Below are 21,098 nucleotides of genomic sequence, written 5' to 3'. Positions count from 1 at the left end.
TAATTCATGACATTCACACATAGGACTGCGGGCAGGAATTTCGTGATTTAATATCTCACAAATATTAGCGGCGCGAATATATTCAATGCTTCACTGTCAATGCTCTTTTGGGCATTATGCCGTTATGTGTACATGTTGGGTGAGGTGAATGAGGTCGAACTTCGCGTTCAAGATTATTGCACCTATTTAGCGACGCTCATGCAAATATGTTTCTCCCGTTTTGTATCAGACTAATGCCAGTTTTATTGTGCCAGCCCAATGAGATACCATGCCGCAGGGTAACATGGATAGCCAACTTGACACAGTATACTGACTCCGAGCCGAATTGTTCTTGTTTTATCCGTTAATGCCGAGCGCCAGGCAGGGCTACAACAAGTACCAACTGTCAACGTTGACCGGGATCGACCATCAAAAAATGAGAGAAAAGGTAGGATTTCTGTTCTCAAGACAGACGCTCTATCAACTAGACCACTCGCCATCCCCTAAAAGGAATCTGGGATGCAATAGGGATCCATGGCTAGCAACCTAAGCTTGTCTTAAGTTTTATTTTGTTTGTTGTTTAACGCCGCACTCAGCAATATTCCAGCTCTATGACGGCGGTCTGTAAATAATCGAGTCTGGACCAGACTGGACGAGTCTGGATCCCGTTAATTAGTCGCCTCTTACGACAAGCATGGTCGCCTTTTACGGCAAGCATGGGTTGCTGAAGAGTCTACTAAATGGATCACACATCTCGGTGACTTGATAGGTTGCATGACATCGTACCTCGATGATGTTGGACGTTGCTCATATCGTGGTAAATAATGAGTAAAGCTTTATCTAGGTTCAACTCGGTATGCACAACGCAGCCGATCCACTACTCAGGTCTCGGTCCGCGCCTGTTTCTGCTACCGCGAGGGCGCTGCGTTTCACCCATGACGCTCAGTCTTCTCCCTGTAGGCGAGAAAGTAAGACTCCCACCCTCCCTCCCTCCCAGGGTTTGTTAGTTTTAAATTATGATTTCATGTTGCACATTTAAGTTAGGGAGGTATTTTACATTGTTTGAACACATAAATAATTTATCTTAATCATAGGGATCAGTGTGATCCCGGCGACGTTTTGGTACGGGGGACTACAATGGCACTAGGAAGGAGGACAATTCCCTGAAGTCCATATTTGGTAAAATGGTGACATAGTGACATGATTCAGGCAAATGCTTTAATAACTGTAAATGGATATTCTCAACTCCTGCTGCAGTATCATGAGCTTGCCCAAGAGCGGCGTGTAACTCATGCAATGAAAATAATCCATTGCTATCTTCACCGTTATTAGAATCAAATTTAACTTTTCCTCTTGTTTCTGACCTCTCTGAAACGTTAGGAAATAATTTGATGATGAAGAATTGTTGGCAAGAGTTTCGCCAAGTTTATTTGCAATTTCAGTTTTATCAGTTATTAATTGGTCACCGTCTTTAAGATGGTGTACAGACGATTTTGGACTATGTTCCACACCGTGGACATGGGTGTGCATGAATTAGTTTTGGAGATATAGTTCCTCTAAGATTGGCGCTTATTTCGTTTATAAGCACGTCGTGACTTGGCACTTGTAATTTTAACATTATTCAAGCAGCTGTACATTGAGTAAGTCTTATCTATTAGAACAAGGCTATAGACCATCTATAACCAAAGTTAGGCCACCTTGCTAGGGATAATGGGGACTTACAGTACATGTAGAAGTGTGTTTGTTCGGACCATATCTCTGAAACTTATAAGTATTCTTTCTTGAAACTGTGCACACACAAAGACCATGGTGCCTTTAAATATTCAAGGATTTTTCGAATTTTTATTTTTTTCCTTTTCCATGGGTTGACTTGACTTTGCTCATATTTATGTGTACCTGACAGAAATACAAAGTTCCAAATCCCAATTCCATGGTGTTGCTTTGATAGCTCAATATCTTTTCTTGTATGCGTAAAGACAGATTAGATAGCAGTTCTCTCAACAAGTTGGACTTATAAGTAACTGTGATAATTGTTCCAACAGGAGGTGTTGTCATCTTCTGATGACTTGTAAGATGATGACTTGTCATTCAAGGAAGGCGAACCGACGAACACACAACATTTATTACGCATGGCAGTGTGTCGTACGTCCACCTGATAATCATCACGAAAACGCGCCCATAGAAAGTTTTAGGCGATTGGTTAGACACTGCATACAAGACAAAGTGTGCAGACCTTTACTAAGAAAGTAAATTCCCAAATATACCATTTGTTACATTGTGTATTCACAGCTTTCGGTGATGGGAGCAGTGCGAATTTACACTTTACGTGATCTGGGCTATCAGTTATCGGACTGAATGGGTTCGATCGCTGACTTTGTGTCCTGGCGATTAAGTGCCTCACTCATCCCAAAAATTACTAATATATGCACTTTGCTCAGAAAGTATTTTAACTTGTTTGATAGGCATTACTTAGAAGTTGACGGGTGAGGATCTATACAGAATTAAAGAAGTTGTTATCCATAAAAGTGTGTCTACCTCAGAAAGTGTTGTCCCAAATATAACATTTGTTACATTAACCACTATCAAAAACGCATTATAGAACCATTACTGACACTATGTCACGTTTTCGAGCTAATCTAGATTTCTTCCGAGTGATTTTTGCTTTGGTTGTATGATGAAGACGCAGAACACGGTCACACTTGTCGTCACTGTCCTGCACATGATTCTGAATATCAAGTGATTAAAGCGTGGATTCAGGTGGTCAGAGATAACTCCTCTTTGACAGATGTCTTCATCACTTTATGTCACTACCAATGTACGATTGTAGTTTCCAATCCCGATTATGTTTCGAGGTTTGCTCGGAGGTTCCCACAGTTTAACCAGCGCTTTTAAATCGTTCACATGTCAATGAACCCATCAAAACTGACGTTTAATTCTTATGCTAACACCTTTTGTATGCTTGTAGAAAAACCCCGTGGCAATGCTTACTGTATGAATACGCCGTGATATTGCTCATCGTACAAATACTGTGACATTGCTTATCGTGTCCTTTGTGTTTGTGACGGGTGCCAACTGTGCGGCGGAAATACGCTCACGCTTTCGCGAATACCGAGTATCATTACTATTTGATAGTTATTCATAAACATGATATGGTCGGAAAGGTACAATCGAATGCTTTCGGCAGAGATTTCTTATGAATATGGAATGAATGTTGTCCCTTTTATTTCTGAAAAGTGTCAACACAAGTGATACATGCTTCTGAGCTTTTGACGAAACTTGGTGAAGCAGAAACATCGACCCAGTTCAAGTAAACATAAAACGCCAACGCCAACGCGTTGTAAACAAATTGCAGTTAGGACGAGTGTTTTGGTAGCTCTCTTTATCAAACACTGTCTGATCGTCTGTTATTGTTGCTTGTCATCCTTGTACATGATTAGTTACTTTTACCAGGTATATATGTGAAGACTCATTTTGATTTCTGCAGACACAGGACATTCATCTCCGGTTGAGGGTTTCGAAAATTACTAATTTAACCCTTGTTATCCAGTGCGTTTTTTTTGCCCAATTACATTCAAACCATCAGTACAGCAACACTGCTTGCGCAATGTCAAGATATTTAGTTTTTGAATGATAAAGATGCATAAATCTTTCAGATAGAAGTTCCCACGGTTGAGTGAGTGAGTGAGTGAGTGAGTGAGTTAAAATTTATAGTCGCATCGGCATTATTTCAGCAATATAGCGACGATACCAAGTTAATTTATTCACAATTGAGTAATGTATGCAGAGTAATATTTAAAAACAATTCATAAAACATATTTGAGCATAACCATTTCATTTTAAACAGTTTTAAAACACGGGCTATAGGCCACCAGTAACCAAATCTATGCCACAACGCTGGGAATCATGGGACTTACAGAACCTCTGCTTCCTTCATGATACCTCAGCAGGATTTGCGTCATCACTTTAGCTACTGGTGGTTGTGCACAATGCGAGCCAATATTAAAAAATAGTTATCAATGAGTTGGTCAAAACACTGGTTGTTGATAGTTACATCGATTATGACAGGATTACGTGTCACAAAGAGGGACAATAATTTTATGGTACATTAACCTCCTGGACAGAGCCTTCAATAATGTCAGTTAATAGTAGCATCACACCAAATTTAGAAACAAGCATTCAAATATTCACATACATATTTGAAATTTATTATACAGACCAATTTCCTTCAAGTAATTTATAATGAGATGCCCGCTGACACGGGAAAAGAGATCTTTCAGATTTTCACTTTGATAATGTGAATCCCTTGCGACTGCAAAGTCCCCACGGTTAGAGTCCGTGCGAACAGTCGAGATAATATGTTTGGTGTTGACCTGGCTGACATGATGTGGGATACTAAGGCAAACAATTATAAGGTGTATGCTATTTACTCATATAGTTATAATGGTTATAAGAAGAAATAGGTTATTGAAGGAGTTATGATTTACAATCAGCTTCAATGAAGTAGGCGATGTTGTAAACATGTTTTCTTCTTTGTTCCTCGAATCTATGATTTTGAGGCCTTAAATGTAGAAATAGAACCACAAATATCTGCAGTTCACTTTTCCTGAATATTAAATAAGGTTGGAAAGGTCATAACACACACTTAATGCATGTCAAATGTGCTATTGGCTGGAAAATCGAACGTGCCATTGTGGCTGGAGCAGTGGCGGCCAGGTTTCGGACTATTTCCGAATTCTGTGAGCCGTTTTCACGAGCGCCGTTAGCTGGGATAATTCATGTAAAGTTTCAACTGACAAGTTCCGGTGGACATATGGGAGAAAACCCGCCACGTATATCCCCCATTGATGTGTGACTCACTCGCCCTTAAGCACAACTCGTTGTCATTAGTAAAAAGAAGGTTACCCTCTAGATAGATTTACAAAATTCATTGAGCTGTAACAGATAGCTGGTAATTATTCAAATAATACCTTTGGGCTAAGACCTAAGATGAACTATTTTGGTGATAAGATTTTTATATAGTGTTTCCTGTATCCTCTAGCATTTGTGTTGGGACACTCAAACACTGCTGATTTGGTATTCTTTCACAGGGGATTAGCTGCAACGATAACTATAAAACAGAAAATAAATGGTTTCTATAAGGATTGGAAAGAAAAAGAGGTAAGCAATTATAAATATCTTTTGATGAAATGAGGCATTTTCTTTCGTATGATTACTTCAAAGAAACCTTTCAAATTATAACACAATTTCTAAAATACACGAGTATACTGAACTTGTTAAACAATACTCACTAAACATTTTCCAAAAGAAATTCCCTATTCGATCTTATTAACGCATTTCACTTACTTAAAACACCAAAAGGAAGTCAACATTATTTCTCAACCCCACTACAAACCAACTGTGCCAGCAATCAACACTTCGGTAAATTGGACAGTCTACAAGAAATTAAGAATGAAGATGAAGTTACCAACAACTTAATACCTTTTAGATGTGTTACGAACATGAGTGAGTGAGTGAGTGAGTGAGTTGGGTTTAACGCCGCTTTTAACATTATTCCAGTTATATCGCGGCGTGTCAGCTTAATGTGGGAGGAAAGCCCGAAGTGATGCAGGTCTCAGACGTTTACCACTTCGGTGAAACCCACGAGCACGGGTATGGTGCTGACAAACCTAGAAACACAATCGGGGCGAACAGGGATTCGAACTCACAATCATAGGTTTCTGGCCCAAGGGACGCAACTCTGCACAGCGCATCGCCGCGCTTTAGACGACTGGGCCACCCGTGCCCCCGTTACGAACATGAAACTCCAATGGTTTCAATACCAAATAGTGCATCTTATTTTGCCAACAAACAATCAGTTGCACAAGGCGGGATACGTAGATAAGAACCTATGCTGCTCCTGTTCATATTTCAATAAAAACAAAGCGACAAAACCCTTTCAATATCCAAGAGAAATCTCATCATGCAGCAGAGACGGTTCCGACAAGATCATGAGCACGTGTTTATGAATCACTATCAAATAGTGATGATAACATGTGTTCGCGAAAAGGTGAGCGTATCCTGCCCAACCGGTGACACCCGTCATAAACACATGCAAAGGCAAGTCAACTGTTCACCTGAAATAAAATCACGGGAACGTTTGGTACATGTCAAAATAGGGAATTTGCATCGAACGTAATTTTTGTCACTGGTGCGTCATTTTTTTAAAAATGTCCTCCTCGTGTCAGCCATATTACTTTTTGGAAGCTTTACCAAGGTTTTAAATGTTGTAACACTCATCCAAAAACTTGTCAGCAAGAGTCGTCGGACGCTACTTGAAATATTGGTAGAACTAGCATTCTCGATTGTATCTCAAGAGTTGCGAGATGTAAACACCAAAGGCTGGTGCTGTTGGAATAAAAGAAAATGTTGACATTTCATTTAAACAGCTTTGAGATTGACAACTAAACTGCTTCTCAATGCTAATTAAACTCACTCCAAACATACACACAGTTGTATCTGGAAAACACAAAACAAGCTTGAAAGCATAATGAAATTGACGACAATCGCAACATGACATCTTGGGGACAAGTTCACCAACCAAAAATGGTTATAGTTCATTGCATTCCACTGTCGCCTTGGAATGTTGTTTTGACAAATAGTTCTGAAAATGCAACATCCAATTAATAGTAATGATCAGGGATGATACACATATCAATACGATGTCAGTTTTACTATGGACTCCTCCCTGTCTTACACCGCCTCCGTGGTCTTGTGGTAGAGCGTCCGCCCGGAGAGCGGAAGTTCCGGGGTTCGATCCCCGGCCGCGTCATACCAAAAGACGCTAAAAGATGGTACTTGTTGTTACCCTGTCTGGCGCTCGGCATTAAGGGGCTAAAACAAGGACTGGTCGACTCGGAGTCAGTATACAGTGTCTGAGTGGGGTATTCATGTTAAACTGCCGCATGGCATCTCCGTGAGCTAGCACTATAAATCGGCATCAGTCCGGACTAGTACAAGCAGCCACACAAACACACACACGTACATGCACGTCGCTATATAAGTGCAATAATCTTGGACGCGACTTTAAACCCCATTTCACCTCACCTCCTCCCTGTCTTAATGTCATGATTACCCTTTCAGCACGGTAACTCCGAACAGCGATCACAATGAGACATCCATAGTTTTCAAATAGATACAGTATGCATACATGGAGTTAACTGGTACAATATAGAGCTTGGCATGTACATTTTAAAACATTATGCATGGTTTGTATGTTTGTGCCCTTAACCCTGAGATACATACTTTTCTGTTTTAAGGAGGTGAAATTGGTTTTAACGTCGCATTCAAGATTACTGCATTTAATAAGCGACGTGCTTGCTCGAGCGTGTGGTTGCTTGTACTAGTCCGGAGAAACGCCAATTTTATATATTTTATAGCTCACTGAGATACCATGCCGCAGTTTAACATGAATACCCGACTCAGACACTGTATGCTGACTCTGAGCCGACCTGTGTTTGTTTTACCCCCAGTATTTGTATGATAAGCAATGTCACATAGTATTCCAAAGTATACTGAGTATTCACACTGTAAGCAATGTCACACGGTAAATGTTCGATAATCAATGCCATATAGTTTTCATACAGTCGGCAGTGTCACATCGCATTCATACGATATGCAATGTCCAATTACATTCATACCATAAACGATGTCACAGAGTATACATACGATATGCAATGTCACAGAGTATACATTCGATAAGCGATGTCACAGAGTATACATTCGATAAGCGATGTCACAGAGTATACATACGATAAGCGATGTCACAGAGCATACATACGATATGCGATGTCCCATTATATTCATACGGTAAGTATTGTCACAGAGTATACATACGATCAGCAATGTCACATTATATTCATACGATAAGCGATGTCACAGAGTATACATACGATATGCGATGTCCCATTATATTCATACGGTAAGTATTGTCACAGAGTATACATACGATCAGCAATGTCACATTATATTCATACGGAAAGTGATGTCACAGAGTATACATACGATAAGCAATGTCCCATTATATTCATACGGTAAGCGATGTCACAGAGTATACATTCGATAAGCGATGTCACAGAGTATACATACGATAAGCGATGTCACAGAGCATACATACGATATGCAATGTCCCATTATATTCATACGGTAAGTATTGTCACAGAGTATACATACGATCAGCAATGTCACAGAGTATACATTCGATAAGCGATGTCACAGAGTATACATATGATATGCGATGTCACACTCGCGTTAAGTTTCTATCTGTGATAGACTGGTGCCTTTACCGTCTTTCGTCGACCGGTTTTATGGTCCCCATGTATGCATTATTACTGTACAACTTGAATTAGTCACGATAAGGCTGAAATATTGCCGATAAACTCACTCACTCAGAGGATTATGGTTTGGCAACAATAAAGACTTCAGTACAACATTTCTCCCCATAGGGTTTAGAATTCTTTAAGACTTTTGGGTCGTTTCTCTGTGTGTCTTTTCAAATTGTTCTTGATGATTAAGTTGCATCGCACCATCTGAGTCCAAATCAAATTCAATTCCCTTAAGTTTTTAAAGCATGGTGCTTGTGTCCAATCTAAGTTTCATTCCCTACAAAGCTTTATCGGGGTGTTTTTATCCATATAAATCTGCTTTACCTGCATACACTTTTAGCCCAGAAAATCTATCAAAGAAGTATAGTAAGAGTAAGAAGAGGGCTTTTCCTCATGGCATCGTTGTATCATCTGCGAAATGTTCCAGTATGTCTTCAGTATTTCCTATTGTAATGTTTATTACATCTTCCTATCAATAGGGCACGAATATAAGCACATTATTAGTCATGGTGTCTTTAGTTGCCGTATATGGTGTCATAACCTAATATGACACCGAATACGGCAACTAAACACACCATAACGAATTTATTATGCCGAACGGTTTACACTATTTGTTGTCATTGTGGCACATGTCATGTCAAGATGAAAACATGACACCTTTTACCGGTATAAATGATAGGATCAGTACATGTGTTTCAGATACAACGCTTTAATTTAAACATAAACGTTATCAATGGAATAATAATGCACTAAATGTGTACGTTTAAAGTATTATAGCTAAAATGGATAGAAATATCATAACAATGCCCGCATGTTAGCAGAAATCTGCGGACAAGTGTAACTTGATAGCAGTCCGCTTTCCCCTAACGACGGGCTGTTGTCTATTCTATTGGTATGTGACGTCATTGGCGTCACGTTTCTTGTTTGTGACGTCATCCTATAATAATGTTCTATGACGTTGGTAATTGCGACCTCCGTTGTAAGCTTTTCTATCTATAACGTTTATGAATAAAGTCACGAACGTGTTTTCTTTAAAAATTAAATTCTTTGCGCATCACAATTAATTATATTAAAACACAAAAACAGTGTCGAATAACGAATTTCTGTGTCAGAATTTCGATGTAAATTATGTGAGGTGGGTGTTGAAAAATCCGAAATGGCTGTCACTGACGGTATATGGTCTCATGTGGGGTTAGTAGTTCTGCTCTTGATTGGTAAAACTCACTTTGAGGCATAATAAAGTATAAATATGTATGGCGACAGCGCAAATATTGAAATTTCTGATTCCAAACTTACTTGGAATGACAATATAGAGAATATTTATAAAAAAACGATTGTATTTCTCTCGGCTTGTTACGCATTTCAAAATTGATAAAACAATACTCTCTCCTTTTTATAGACTATTTATTTAAAGCATTTTAGTTGTTAATGTCTACTGCAGGTATGGAAGCCTGCCTTTTCAAAAATACATAAATTAGAACATACGGAAAGTAAAATCTCAGGTACCCAACTTCAACACATCGTCGAAATTAATGAACAGCAAATTGTCAAAACGGAGCGTAGGATAATAAATGCTTCATATGCGTCAGTTTCTACCTTCAAGCCGCCGAGCGCACATGACGATGCTGAAAACAAACAGGGCCCGGAAACAATTCATACAAGGTAGTATTAGTCTTTTTAATCATTATCTTTGTTATATTTTTTATCTTATCCTGCCATAATCCCCTTTATTAATGTTTACTATTGCTGTGATATATGTGTAGATATACATATAGTACAGTAAACTACGGTTATAACGAACTCAAAGGGACCACACATTTTAGTTCGTTATAACCGTAGTTCGTTATAAGCATATATATATATAGCATATATACAGCATATATACAGCAAATGGCCTGGACCAAAAACAGTTCGTTATATGCGCCAGTTCGTTATAAGCGTGTTCGTTATAAACGTAGTGTACTGTATACCTATATTTACTTTTAAAATTCCATTCCCGTCGTCACTTAGTTATAATGTTCAATTTTCTGCATGATTTTACCTGTGATTGTAATGGTAAGTGTTTATTTTATTTTGTACATATTTTAATGTCATATATGTTCCTGCTAATCAACTGTGCAATATGAATTCCCCTTGGGATAAGAAAGTCTTATCATATCTTAGAGGTTGATATTCTGCTAATTGATAGGACCTGCCTCTCTGTGAAACCAATGGTATTGAAGCTATGTGATTGGATAGCATCGTCACATATCCTACCTCAGTATTGTGATGCGATCAGGGTGACTCACTGGTGACGAAAGGGAACAGGAGGACACTTAGGCTTCCACCAGAGAAACATTAGTTGATTTGTGGGTTGCCCATCTGTTGTGGTTCAGATCAATGATATTCATACGATTTGAAGAACAATTCACACCAGGTAAGTAGAGTTAACACTCGTATCTAGGAGCGTTGTACTTCATGTTAGTCACATATGGATGGATACTGCATGGCGTGTTCATCGTTCCTATAGTCTTTGTCTTGTGCAGAGTCTGTGTATGCATACACGCATGCACGGTAGCCTTGTCTGCTCACTAGATTGTGTTTTGTTCCTCCTCCACTTGCTGACGAGGAGTGAGGTTAAATAATGTCCTCCCTGAATAAAATTATTGCTTCTGGTGGTATTCCATCCTCCACCTTTTTGTTACAAAATGAAACACTAGAAGGCATCCTGGTTATTTCTACTGTGCATGAATTGTGTACATAATGCAAATATAATACCCGGTACTAGGCATGGTAGTACGTTTTAATTGTTTCACGCCCATCATTACGTGGCCCTGAACAACACTATGGTTCATATTATTTATAACCAGTTCTACCATGACATTAAATAATGCTTGATTCTGATTGCTTAAAATAATATCTTTTTCCTATTGAATCCTCTTTAATTTCAAAACTGACGAAAAGACGTGCGTATGAATACATCTATACATGGCTGACCATTACCAATACGAACCGACAATGTTGAATTGCGGATGATGTTGGGGACGATTTTGATGTCCTAGGCCTTACCCTGTCATTTGTTAATGGTGCGATGACCACACTTAACGAAGGTATATCTTTTGCATAACGTTGATATAACCGTTGATAACTTTAAAGGTCATGTTAGGTATTTTTCTCATTAATAACAATATTTAAAGTAAAATACACATTAGCATTAGTGGTTTGAAAAGCTTCATTCATAACAAACCTTTCCGTGACCGATATTCAACGCCATCTCCGTGAACCGCCAACGTTAGGATTTGGCTGTAGGGGATTTGAAAGTCCAGCAGAAAAATAAATTCTCCCTTCCAAAGGTCATGGAAGCTCACAAACAATTATTGCGCCATCAATGCAGAGGCACTGCATAGGGATTAGGTCACATATATAATGAAAGCAATTTTCGAACAAGCACAACTAAGTGAAACGTAGAGGGACCACTGCATCAGGGCACAACTAAGTGAAACGTAGAGGGACCACTGTATCAGGGCACAACTAAGTGAAATGAAGAGGGACCTCTGCATCAGGGCACAACTATGTGAAACGTAGAGGGACCACTGTATCGGGGCACAACTAAGTGAAATGAAGAGGGACCACTGTATCAGGGCACAACTAAGTGAAACGTAGAGGGACCACTGTATCGGGGCACAACTAAGTGAAATGAAGAGGGACCTCTGCATCAGGGCACAACTATGTGAAACGTAGAGGGACTACTGCATCAGGGCACAGCTAAGTGAAACGTAGAGGGACCACTGTATCGGGGCACAGCTAAGTGGAATGAAGAGGGACCACTGTATCAGGGCACAACTAAGTGAAACGTAGAGGAACTACTGCATCAGGGCACAGCTAAGTGAAATGAAGAGGGACCACTGTATTAGGGCACAACTATGTGAAACGTAGAGGGACCACTGTATCAGGGCACAGCTAAGTGAAATGAAGAGGGACCACTGTATTAGGGCACAACTATGTGAAACGTAGAGGGACCACTGCATCAGGGCACAACTAAGTGAAATGAAGAGGGACCACTGTATTAGGGCACAACTATGTGAAACGTAGAGGGACCACTGCATCAGGGCACAACTAAGTGAAATGAAGAGGGACCACTGTATTAGGGCACAACTATGTGAAACGTAGAGGGACCACTGTATCAGGGCACAGCTAAGTGAAATGAAGAGGGACCACTGTATTAGGGCACAACTATGTGAAACGTAGAGGGACCACTGTATCAGGGCACAGCTAAGTGAAATGAAAAGGGACCACTGTATTAGGGCACAATTAAGTGAAACGTAGAGGGACCACTGTATTAGGGCCCACTAAGTGAAACGTAGAGGGACCACTGTATCAGGGCACATGTCTTTTACATGCTAGCTAGCATCGAATGCCGTGAATCCATAAATGCATTGTAGATACATATGAAAATAACTGGCAAATGCATAAGTCCGGATGATTTCAATGAAAAAAACAATAAATGTTTTTAAAATTTTATAAATGTATTCATACAATAATCATAGGACGTATAGTAGTCTTTTACAACCTTCCGGGATTCATGAAAGTGGGAAAATGCGTCATGTCACTCGATTTGATAGACATGATATCTGAAAGGAAAAGACAAAGGATCTTTTATAATGTATGTTCCTGAAGTAGTTCCTGCTTAGAGGGTTATTTAACTGGTTAAATATATCTATGTTACATGTTTAGGCATATACATTATTTCATTACCAAATACATAATAAACTTTCTTTATTCTCTGGAAAGACTAAACATATACAAATATATTTTGTCTAAGATGTACAAAATATAGCAAACTCCTTAAGACGATAATATATGCAGCTCTGGGGATAGAGTAGATCGTGACAAGTCCACATCCCCAGTTCATATCCAATACATGACTTTTTAAATTAACAATCGACACTTATATAAGCGATCAAATGAAAACATAGTGGGACACACGGGTATTTATCGGTCACCTAATAAATCGGAACTAACAACCAATCATCCCTACTTGAGTTGTCAGTATAGACATGCGTAATGTATAGACAGTCAAAACTGGGTCAGGAACACCTGTTGATTTCCGCAACAAAGTAAACAAATACCAAACTTTATTACAAAATGGCTTAGCAATGGCCAGAAGAAGTTGCAGCTTTTATTAGGTACGAAGCGAAAAGGTTAAACTATGGTCAAAATTCAAAATATCTCAAAACAAAATCAACAAGAAAACGGAACATACATGTTTTCAATATGGCTGCCATATAAGGTTAGTTCAAGGTCAACGTTAAAAATATCGTGAAAAACATGCATTGTATGTATAATATACACGTTTTCAATATGACCACTGGCGTTGGCAATTTCCAGACATGGTGGGGTGAACAAACCATTCCAGGCCTCTGACCTTGGCGACCTAATTGCAATTCCAGTTTTGATGCATTGAACACACTTCACATCAAATGTCAGTCAAACCCATCAAGGCATTTCGGAGTCGTCAAAATTATAATAAGTTTATGGACGCCGACGAAGCCAACGCGCAACATGGCGAGGCATTATCTTAAATGGCAAGGGGAGCTATAATAGTGTCTCGACATTGTAGTTCACCTGGATATAAGTTAACAGCTACAGTTGCCAGATTGGTAATTTCAAACAAATGGTGAGTCATCTCTCAGAAAACAATGAAACTGAAACTTCACATTCATGTTCCCATCAATGATGACATGTACTTGTTCAAGAGTTTGGAAAACAAATCGTTCATGACCATTACCAAATCGTGGTTTTTTTCGATATATATTAAATTTGACATTATTAGTACCTTGGCACTTCGACCCTACTGAAACTGAAGCTTCTTGTGGGTATTAAGCATCCATTCTGTTACAAAATGTACTGACATTTTGTACATGTGTAGTTAGTAGCGTAACTCAACATGTTTTGGCAGTAGTTTTTCACTTTCAGCTGCACTTTGCCCATATCACTGCATTCTCTCAACATGGAATTACTTGCACTGTTTGTACCAGGATCCTAGTTCTTTCCAAATACGCTTTAAGCTCTGGATTGGCTGGTTAGTTGTTTTACGCCGCACTCAGCAATATTCCAGCTATATGACGGCGGTCTGTAAATAATCGTGTCTGGACCAGACAATCCAGTGATTAATATCATGAGCATCGATCCACGCAATTGGGATCGATGACATGCACCAACCAAGTCAGCGAGCCTGACCACCCGATCCCGTTAGTCGCCTTTTACGACAAGCATAGTCGCCTTTTACGGCAAGCATCGGTTGCTGAAGACCTATTCTACCCCGGATTTTCATGGGTCTTAAGCACTGGAAACATCATCGCTTCAGAAACTGGACAAGTAGAATTTATTCAAGAGGTTCGAATTTGATTTTTCAATATGGCCAACATTGAACTAGGTTTAAAAACCCATGTCTGACCATTACTCAGTTCTGCTCACGTACTGTTATGCACTTACATTCTCCCAAACCGCATTTTTGGCTCGGTTATCATTTCTGATATTAGCAGATTGATGGGGCCGAAGTTTTGGTATATATGTTTCTCTTATGCTGGCATAATATTTTGTTTATGTAATTAGGATTTTAGTGTTTATATTTTTGTTAAGCAGTTTGAAAAAACTGGATGGAATTAATCTCTTTAGAACATTACAAGGGTCAATGTTGACACTCTGTGTGAAGTGAATTTACCTGTTCTGTATTGCAACAATCTGATACAGTAGCACATTAATTCTTGAAGATTTTGAAACATTGTTGAAATTTACATGTTTCATATTTGTTAATATTTTACACAATATGTATGCAGAAAATATTTGAAAATCAATCCTGACAACAGCTTTTGGAAAATGGTTTTCCTTGTTTACATTCTTAGCTGTTGAGTGAGTGAGTGAGTATGGTTTACGCCGCTTTTAGCAATATTCCAGCAATATCAAGGCGGGGGACACCAGAAATGGGCTTCACACATTGTACCCATGTCGGGAATCGAACCCGGGTCTTTGGCGTGACGAGCGAACGCTTTAACCACTAGGCTACCCGACCGTCCCCTTAGCTGTTGACCACCTACCAGGTGAGATTCAGTGCCATGGCCATATTTCTTATTCAGTTGCATCTTGAAGTTTACATTTAACATTTTGTTTCAGATGTCCAGTTTTCCACTTCAGAGATGTTGCAGTCTTTTAGTTGTGCTGATGGTCGCAGCTTTGTTTTTCTCATGGAGTGGCTTTGACAAGTAAGTACGATTAAATTCAAGTTTAAGATAGAAATAGGTCCCCAGCAACCTATCCTGGACTAAGACAGCCAGGCATAAACGCAATCAGCCAAGACCAAACCTGGCCACCCATAGTCAACAAGTTAATTGTTGAAAGTCAGGAACAGCAATACAACGATGAGTTGATTTTATTTAAAAAGAGGTGACTAAATGAATCAGATGGTCAGATTTAGTTACCCGCGTGTCATCGTATCTCTGATGCGTTGATCAATGATCATGATGTTAGTCACTGGATTGTCTGGTTGTCGATATGTATTGACATATCATCGCATTTAACTGAATAGAGCTGTGTAAGGGGTGGAACACCAAAGACACAAACAAACATAATAGGGGCATATGACTCACCATGGAGGTGCGGTAACTTGACAGGAACGTTGCTGAAATCAGATACATCACCACTGCCTCGCTACATATATGATCATCACATGGCTGGAACCACTTTGACTAACAAAGTGATGTTCCAGCTGTCATTCATACATGGAAGTGCATGAAGTTCACATTTATTGAATACATTTTCAGGGGGACGTAATCAGTACATCCTTGGCATATTTACTCAATGAAAATGTGAACATTTCCAAAAGCTTTTGAGACGCTTCGATAGTTCCGATGTGTCTGAGATGTACATACGCATACCCGAGAGCCATCATACAACTCAGAAGCCAGTGCCGGAGCTTTGTATCTTTATCCTTGACTAAATATACCGTCAGTCGAACTTGTCTGCTGATATATATTCCGTTGCGCGTAAAAGGCAAAATAGCGGTAAAATTTTATTAAAGGATCCACGAAAATTGGTGATAATACCGGATGTTCGCGAAAACAACTTGCTTGCTTTCTTGTTTGTTGTTTAACGCCGCACTCACCAATATTCCAGCTATATGACGGCGGTCTGTAAAATAATCGAGTCTGGACCAGACAATCCAGTGATTGACAGCATGATCATCAATCCACGCAATTGGGATCGATGACATGTATCAACCAAGTCAGCGAGCCTGACCACCCGATCCCGTTAGTCGCCTTTACGACAAGCATAGTCGCCTGTTACGGCAAGTATGGGTTGCTGAAGACCCGAAATCTTCACGTGTCCGAAAACAACTGTTTTATTAACAGTGATCAAGTAGGGTGAAAATTGTGTCATTGTGAGTTACTGAAATGCTTGTCCTCATAGAAGAAGCTGCGTCACGTCGTGCCCTGGGCCTGGAATACAGAAAATATCTGTCTAAGAGTACAATCTACTTTATTGTTTCAAACTAAAATGAGCGCCTCGAGGTATGCATTATGAAACATCTGTCGACACAAGGAAGGGCAATACCAGATTATAACAGATTAGGAATTGGACTAGTGTGTTGCCAGACAAAAACATACCACTATACATTAACAGTACTTGCGTATGAGGCGACTAACGGGATCGGGTGGTCAGGCTCGCAATATTCCAGCTATATGACGGCGGTATGTAAATAATCGAGTCTGGACCAGACAATCCTGTGATTGACAACATGAGCATCTACAAGCATAGTCACCTTTTACGGCAAGCATGGGTTGCTGAAGACCTATTCCACGCCGTATCTTCAAGGGCCATATGTCAAATGAACCTCAATCCGAAATTTTAACCAGCGTTTCCAAGTTGACTAGAAGCCTTAGCAGAGCAGAAATGTCTTTGCCTGAGATCGATACCTTCGCATGTAGAATGAATGTTTAGTTACCTAATCTGATCACGACGGACTTTACCGGGATCGGGTGGTCAGGCGCGATGACTTGGGTGATGCCTGTCACCGTATCCCAATTGCGTGGATCGATGCTCATGATGTCAATCACCGGATTGTCCGGTCCAGACATGATCATTAACACACTGCCGCCATAAAGCTGGAATATTGCTGATTTGGGCGTTCAGGAAAAAAACAACCTTTTTTAAAAACGTTTAACTGTGTTGTGTTGTGTTGCATATACCTAAATATAACTAAAAGGTGAAACAATGTTAAACTATGCATATTATCTTGCAGGTTTCAAATGTCACCACAGCCTTACCCTTCAATCGCTAGAAGCCAAAAGCAGAGCCATAAGCAAAGCCATGTAATTGAAACACAAATCGTTCCAGAAAGCTATGTGGTCAGTGATGCCGAAATCGATGACGTAAATAGTCATGCATCTTCAACAACCTCTAAGATGTCAATTATTAACCCTAAAATTGTGTATACACTTAATGGAACAATCCGTGTTAAAATCGAACTATTTGACCACAAGAATAGAACAAAAACCCGAGGTGGCGATATGCTTATTGTATGGATGCGAGACAAAAGCAAAGGAGCTGCTTCAGCCGGAACTGTTATTGACCATGGCAACGGGACCTATACTGGTGTTCTGCGGATCTTGTGGACAGGACAAGCTGTCATCCGTGCAGCAATGTTGGCTCCAAGAGAAAAAATGGCTTTTGTAAACAGGGAATTTAGACATGGATATGGTGGTAAGATTCTGATATGCTTATTTAATACACCTGGATTAACAGAGACGAGTTCGGGGCACATGGAAAGCAAATTTGTGAACAAAATGGAAGTTTGTAATTTAACAGACAAGCATTATGGTGTTCCGCTGTATTGTGACAAACCCAAGAAGAAAGGAGTTCAATGCAGCCACTGGACAGGGGTCAACTCAATGGGATATCTAGCAGTGAGTGCAAGGCCAAACAGCAAATGGTACTTGTCGTAAGTATAAATTATTAATTAAAGCAACAAAACCCTTTCCACATTCTTAAGAAATTACTACCAAAAGCAGAGTCGACTTTATGATGAGCATGTGTGTATGAATCACGACCAAACAGAGATGATACCAGGTGTTCACGAAAAGGTGAGTACCTGCCCCACCGGTGGCACCCGTCACAAACACGTGCAAAGGCAAGCCACTTTTTTACCTGTAAACAAAAAACTCATATGGTACTAATCATTGTAGGGAATTGCATCGGGCGCCATTTAGACAGTGATGCTTCAAATGTGGAAATGTCCTCCACATATCTACCATAAAACTTTGAGAAAGCTTTACTGAGACCTCGATTGTTGTAACTTTGATAAAACAACTTCAGAGCAAGAGTTGTAAGACGCTCTTTGAAATCTTGGTAGAAAGAACATGTTCCATGGTACCTCAAAAGCTGTACCTCCAAGGGCTAGAGCTGCATGAATATTTGCTCGCCACGAAGTGAAATTAGACCCATTGCTACTGTAAGTATTTAAGTAGATTAATTCATGAATAGAGATGCATTTGTTGTTGATGTGTTTATTGTTATTGTTTATTACTCAGCAACATTACAGAAAGTAGACAGCGATCTCTAATTATTGAGTCCATAAAGTAATTATTATTACAAGCCCCGAACAATGCCGCCGTGTACAATCAAATGTAATCAACCAAGTTTACAACAAGCCTGACTAATTGACCAGCATGACCTATCATAATAGTCTTACTGTTAGACACTAGTATATATTGCTAGAAACAAATCATAATTGATAATTTCAGATCATCCGGCCCAGGGATTCTTCCAGACATTGTCACAGTCAAGATTCCTACTGGTATGTCAGCATGTTCTTTAGCTGGTTTGCTAAACTGATATATAGTCTCTGAAATTATATTCTGAGGTTAGTCATTTGATATAAGATGAAAGTCCACAGCATCTCTTGATTTTTGAGTGAGCAAATAAAGGCTGTTATTCCTTTTAATGCTAGTACGTATGGAAATAAGTCTATCACCCAGTGTGTTTGCCAGTAATATGTTTTACCCATAACCCCTCAGCCAACCCCACGCTCCCTCCCGAACCTCTTCACTCTCCTTTTTCGTGTCTGTTTACTTCCCCAAGCTGTAGGATGTTATAGGGTAGTAAGTACGGCAACTTTAAGCAGGCCAGGAAAACACAAGATACGACGTATAGTTGTTTGTCTGTGACCTAACGTACAAATCAAAATAATTTTATCACAATGCATGTCTAAATGTACCTTAATGTTTCAGTGCAAAACACAACACTGCCGGCAACGGTTCCGTGTAGCAGGTCAAGCGTTCGGAATTCTTGGGTGTCGAAACCTGTTGGTTTCTTTTACAACTCTACGTGGCGCCCCTTGTTGTGTTTCAATGACGTAACTGTGGAAGACTATGACCTTTGTCTAGCCAACAGAACTCTTCGAATGTTTGGTGATTCGACTGTCAGACAGTGGTTTTCTTTCTTCTACAAACATCTGAATCTTACTTGGAGAGTAGGACCATGGCAAATAACAGAGAACCTTCAACCAACAGGCAATTGGTATTCCTATTCCGAAGCATACAAAAAAGGTTTCAACTATACCATCTTTTGGGCCCCCCATGGTCTACCAATGACTTTTAACAATGCCAATAGAACTGCCCTCCGACCATCCTTTGTTCATCTCGATGAGATACCTTCTGGTTCTAGAGACATTGTGCTCATTCATCTATATGCTCATTTTCTCTTCTATCCAGTACACATGTTTAGATCTCAAATAAAACGCATTAGACCAGCAGTACAGCGATTATTGGAACGGGCGCCAGATATAAAAATCGCTATAAAAGGACCCCACTATTTTGTATTAAACAGCATAATTTATACATTTGGTAGAATGTGGGGCCCCGTATATGATAAAATTATCAGAGAAGAGTTTGTAGGCCTTTATGACCGTGTCATATACCTCGACTTTTGGGAAATGCTTCTTTCTGTAGAGAGTCCTGATGTTCATCCAGGTGAAAAATTGATAAATACCATGATTCGCACTTTGTTCGGATACGTCTGTAAAAAATGAACATGCCAGTTTGCATCTTTACGAATACCGACTCAATAAAAACAGTGTTATATGTGTCTTTTCTTACTCCTTTACTTTCAAACCACACTTTATATATAAACAAACAGAGCGCGTCGGGGTAACCTTGGGTCAGAGCATTCACTGCTCACGCTGAAGACTTCAGTTCGATTCCCAAACAGGATCGCAATGCGTGAAGCCCATTTCTGATGTCCTATGCGTAATATTGCTGAATATTGCATGAAGAGGCATACAAATAAACTTTCCCACTCACTATTATAACGTGCAATGAGAAAGTAATCATGTCGTGGTTCAGTGAAATATCAATACAGTCGGGAACGGAATGGCAACAGGAAGCAAAATGTCGTCAGTTTATTGCTTGCCAGTCAAATGTCTATTCACTACAACCACATCAGTGCGGTTGTCATGTGTAATACCGCCCTACACCGTGGCACTACGGCCCCCATACCGATCATGATCAAGAATGGTTGCCCTGGCATACCGCTCGCCGCTACGTAGCCAACAACATTTTCTGCCATCTGTGAATCGGAGGCAAAACATTGTATGCGTCTGTAAACTTTAAGGAACATTTTCGTATCAAACGTAACTCGTTTACTTAATCCTGCAGCTCCATACTTTTTTAGGTATTGTCTAAGGTCAAAAACAGTACCTGTATTACCATGATGTTTTTGGCAGTA

General features: G+C 39.7%; 1 protein-coding gene across 2 annotated transcripts; it reads left to right on the top strand.

The window, feature by feature from the left end:
- Positions 1-159: 159 nt before the first annotated feature.
- Positions 160-20,449, top strand: LOC124111054 (NXPE family member 3-like). Of its 2 annotated transcripts, none has more exons than XM_046470594.2 (5): positions 160-427; positions 15,492-15,580; positions 17,617-18,315; positions 19,118-19,170; positions 19,604-20,449. In XM_046470594.2, the coding sequence occupies exons 1-5, from the start codon at positions 347-349 to the stop codon at positions 20,401-20,403; spliced, it is 1,722 nt and encodes a 573-aa protein (XP_046326550.2). In that variant the 5' UTR covers positions 160-346; the 3' UTR covers positions 20,404-20,449. The 2 variants fall into 2 exon arrangements, with proteins under 2 accessions (XP_046326550.2, XP_046326551.2); XM_046470595.2 differs by lacking the exon at positions 160-427 and adding an exon at positions 10,625-10,755.
- The last annotated feature ends 649 nt before the right edge of the window (positions 20,450-21,098 follow it).

The sequence above is a fragment of the Haliotis rufescens genome, unplaced genomic scaffold (assembly GCF_023055435.1).
Source record: "Haliotis rufescens isolate VD_foot unplaced genomic scaffold, xgHalRufe1.0.p SCAF_9, whole genome shotgun sequence".
Lineage (NCBI taxonomy): Eukaryota > Metazoa > Mollusca > Gastropoda > Lepetellida > Haliotidae > Haliotis > Haliotis rufescens.
This window is presented reverse-complemented; position numbering and strand designations above follow the sequence as displayed.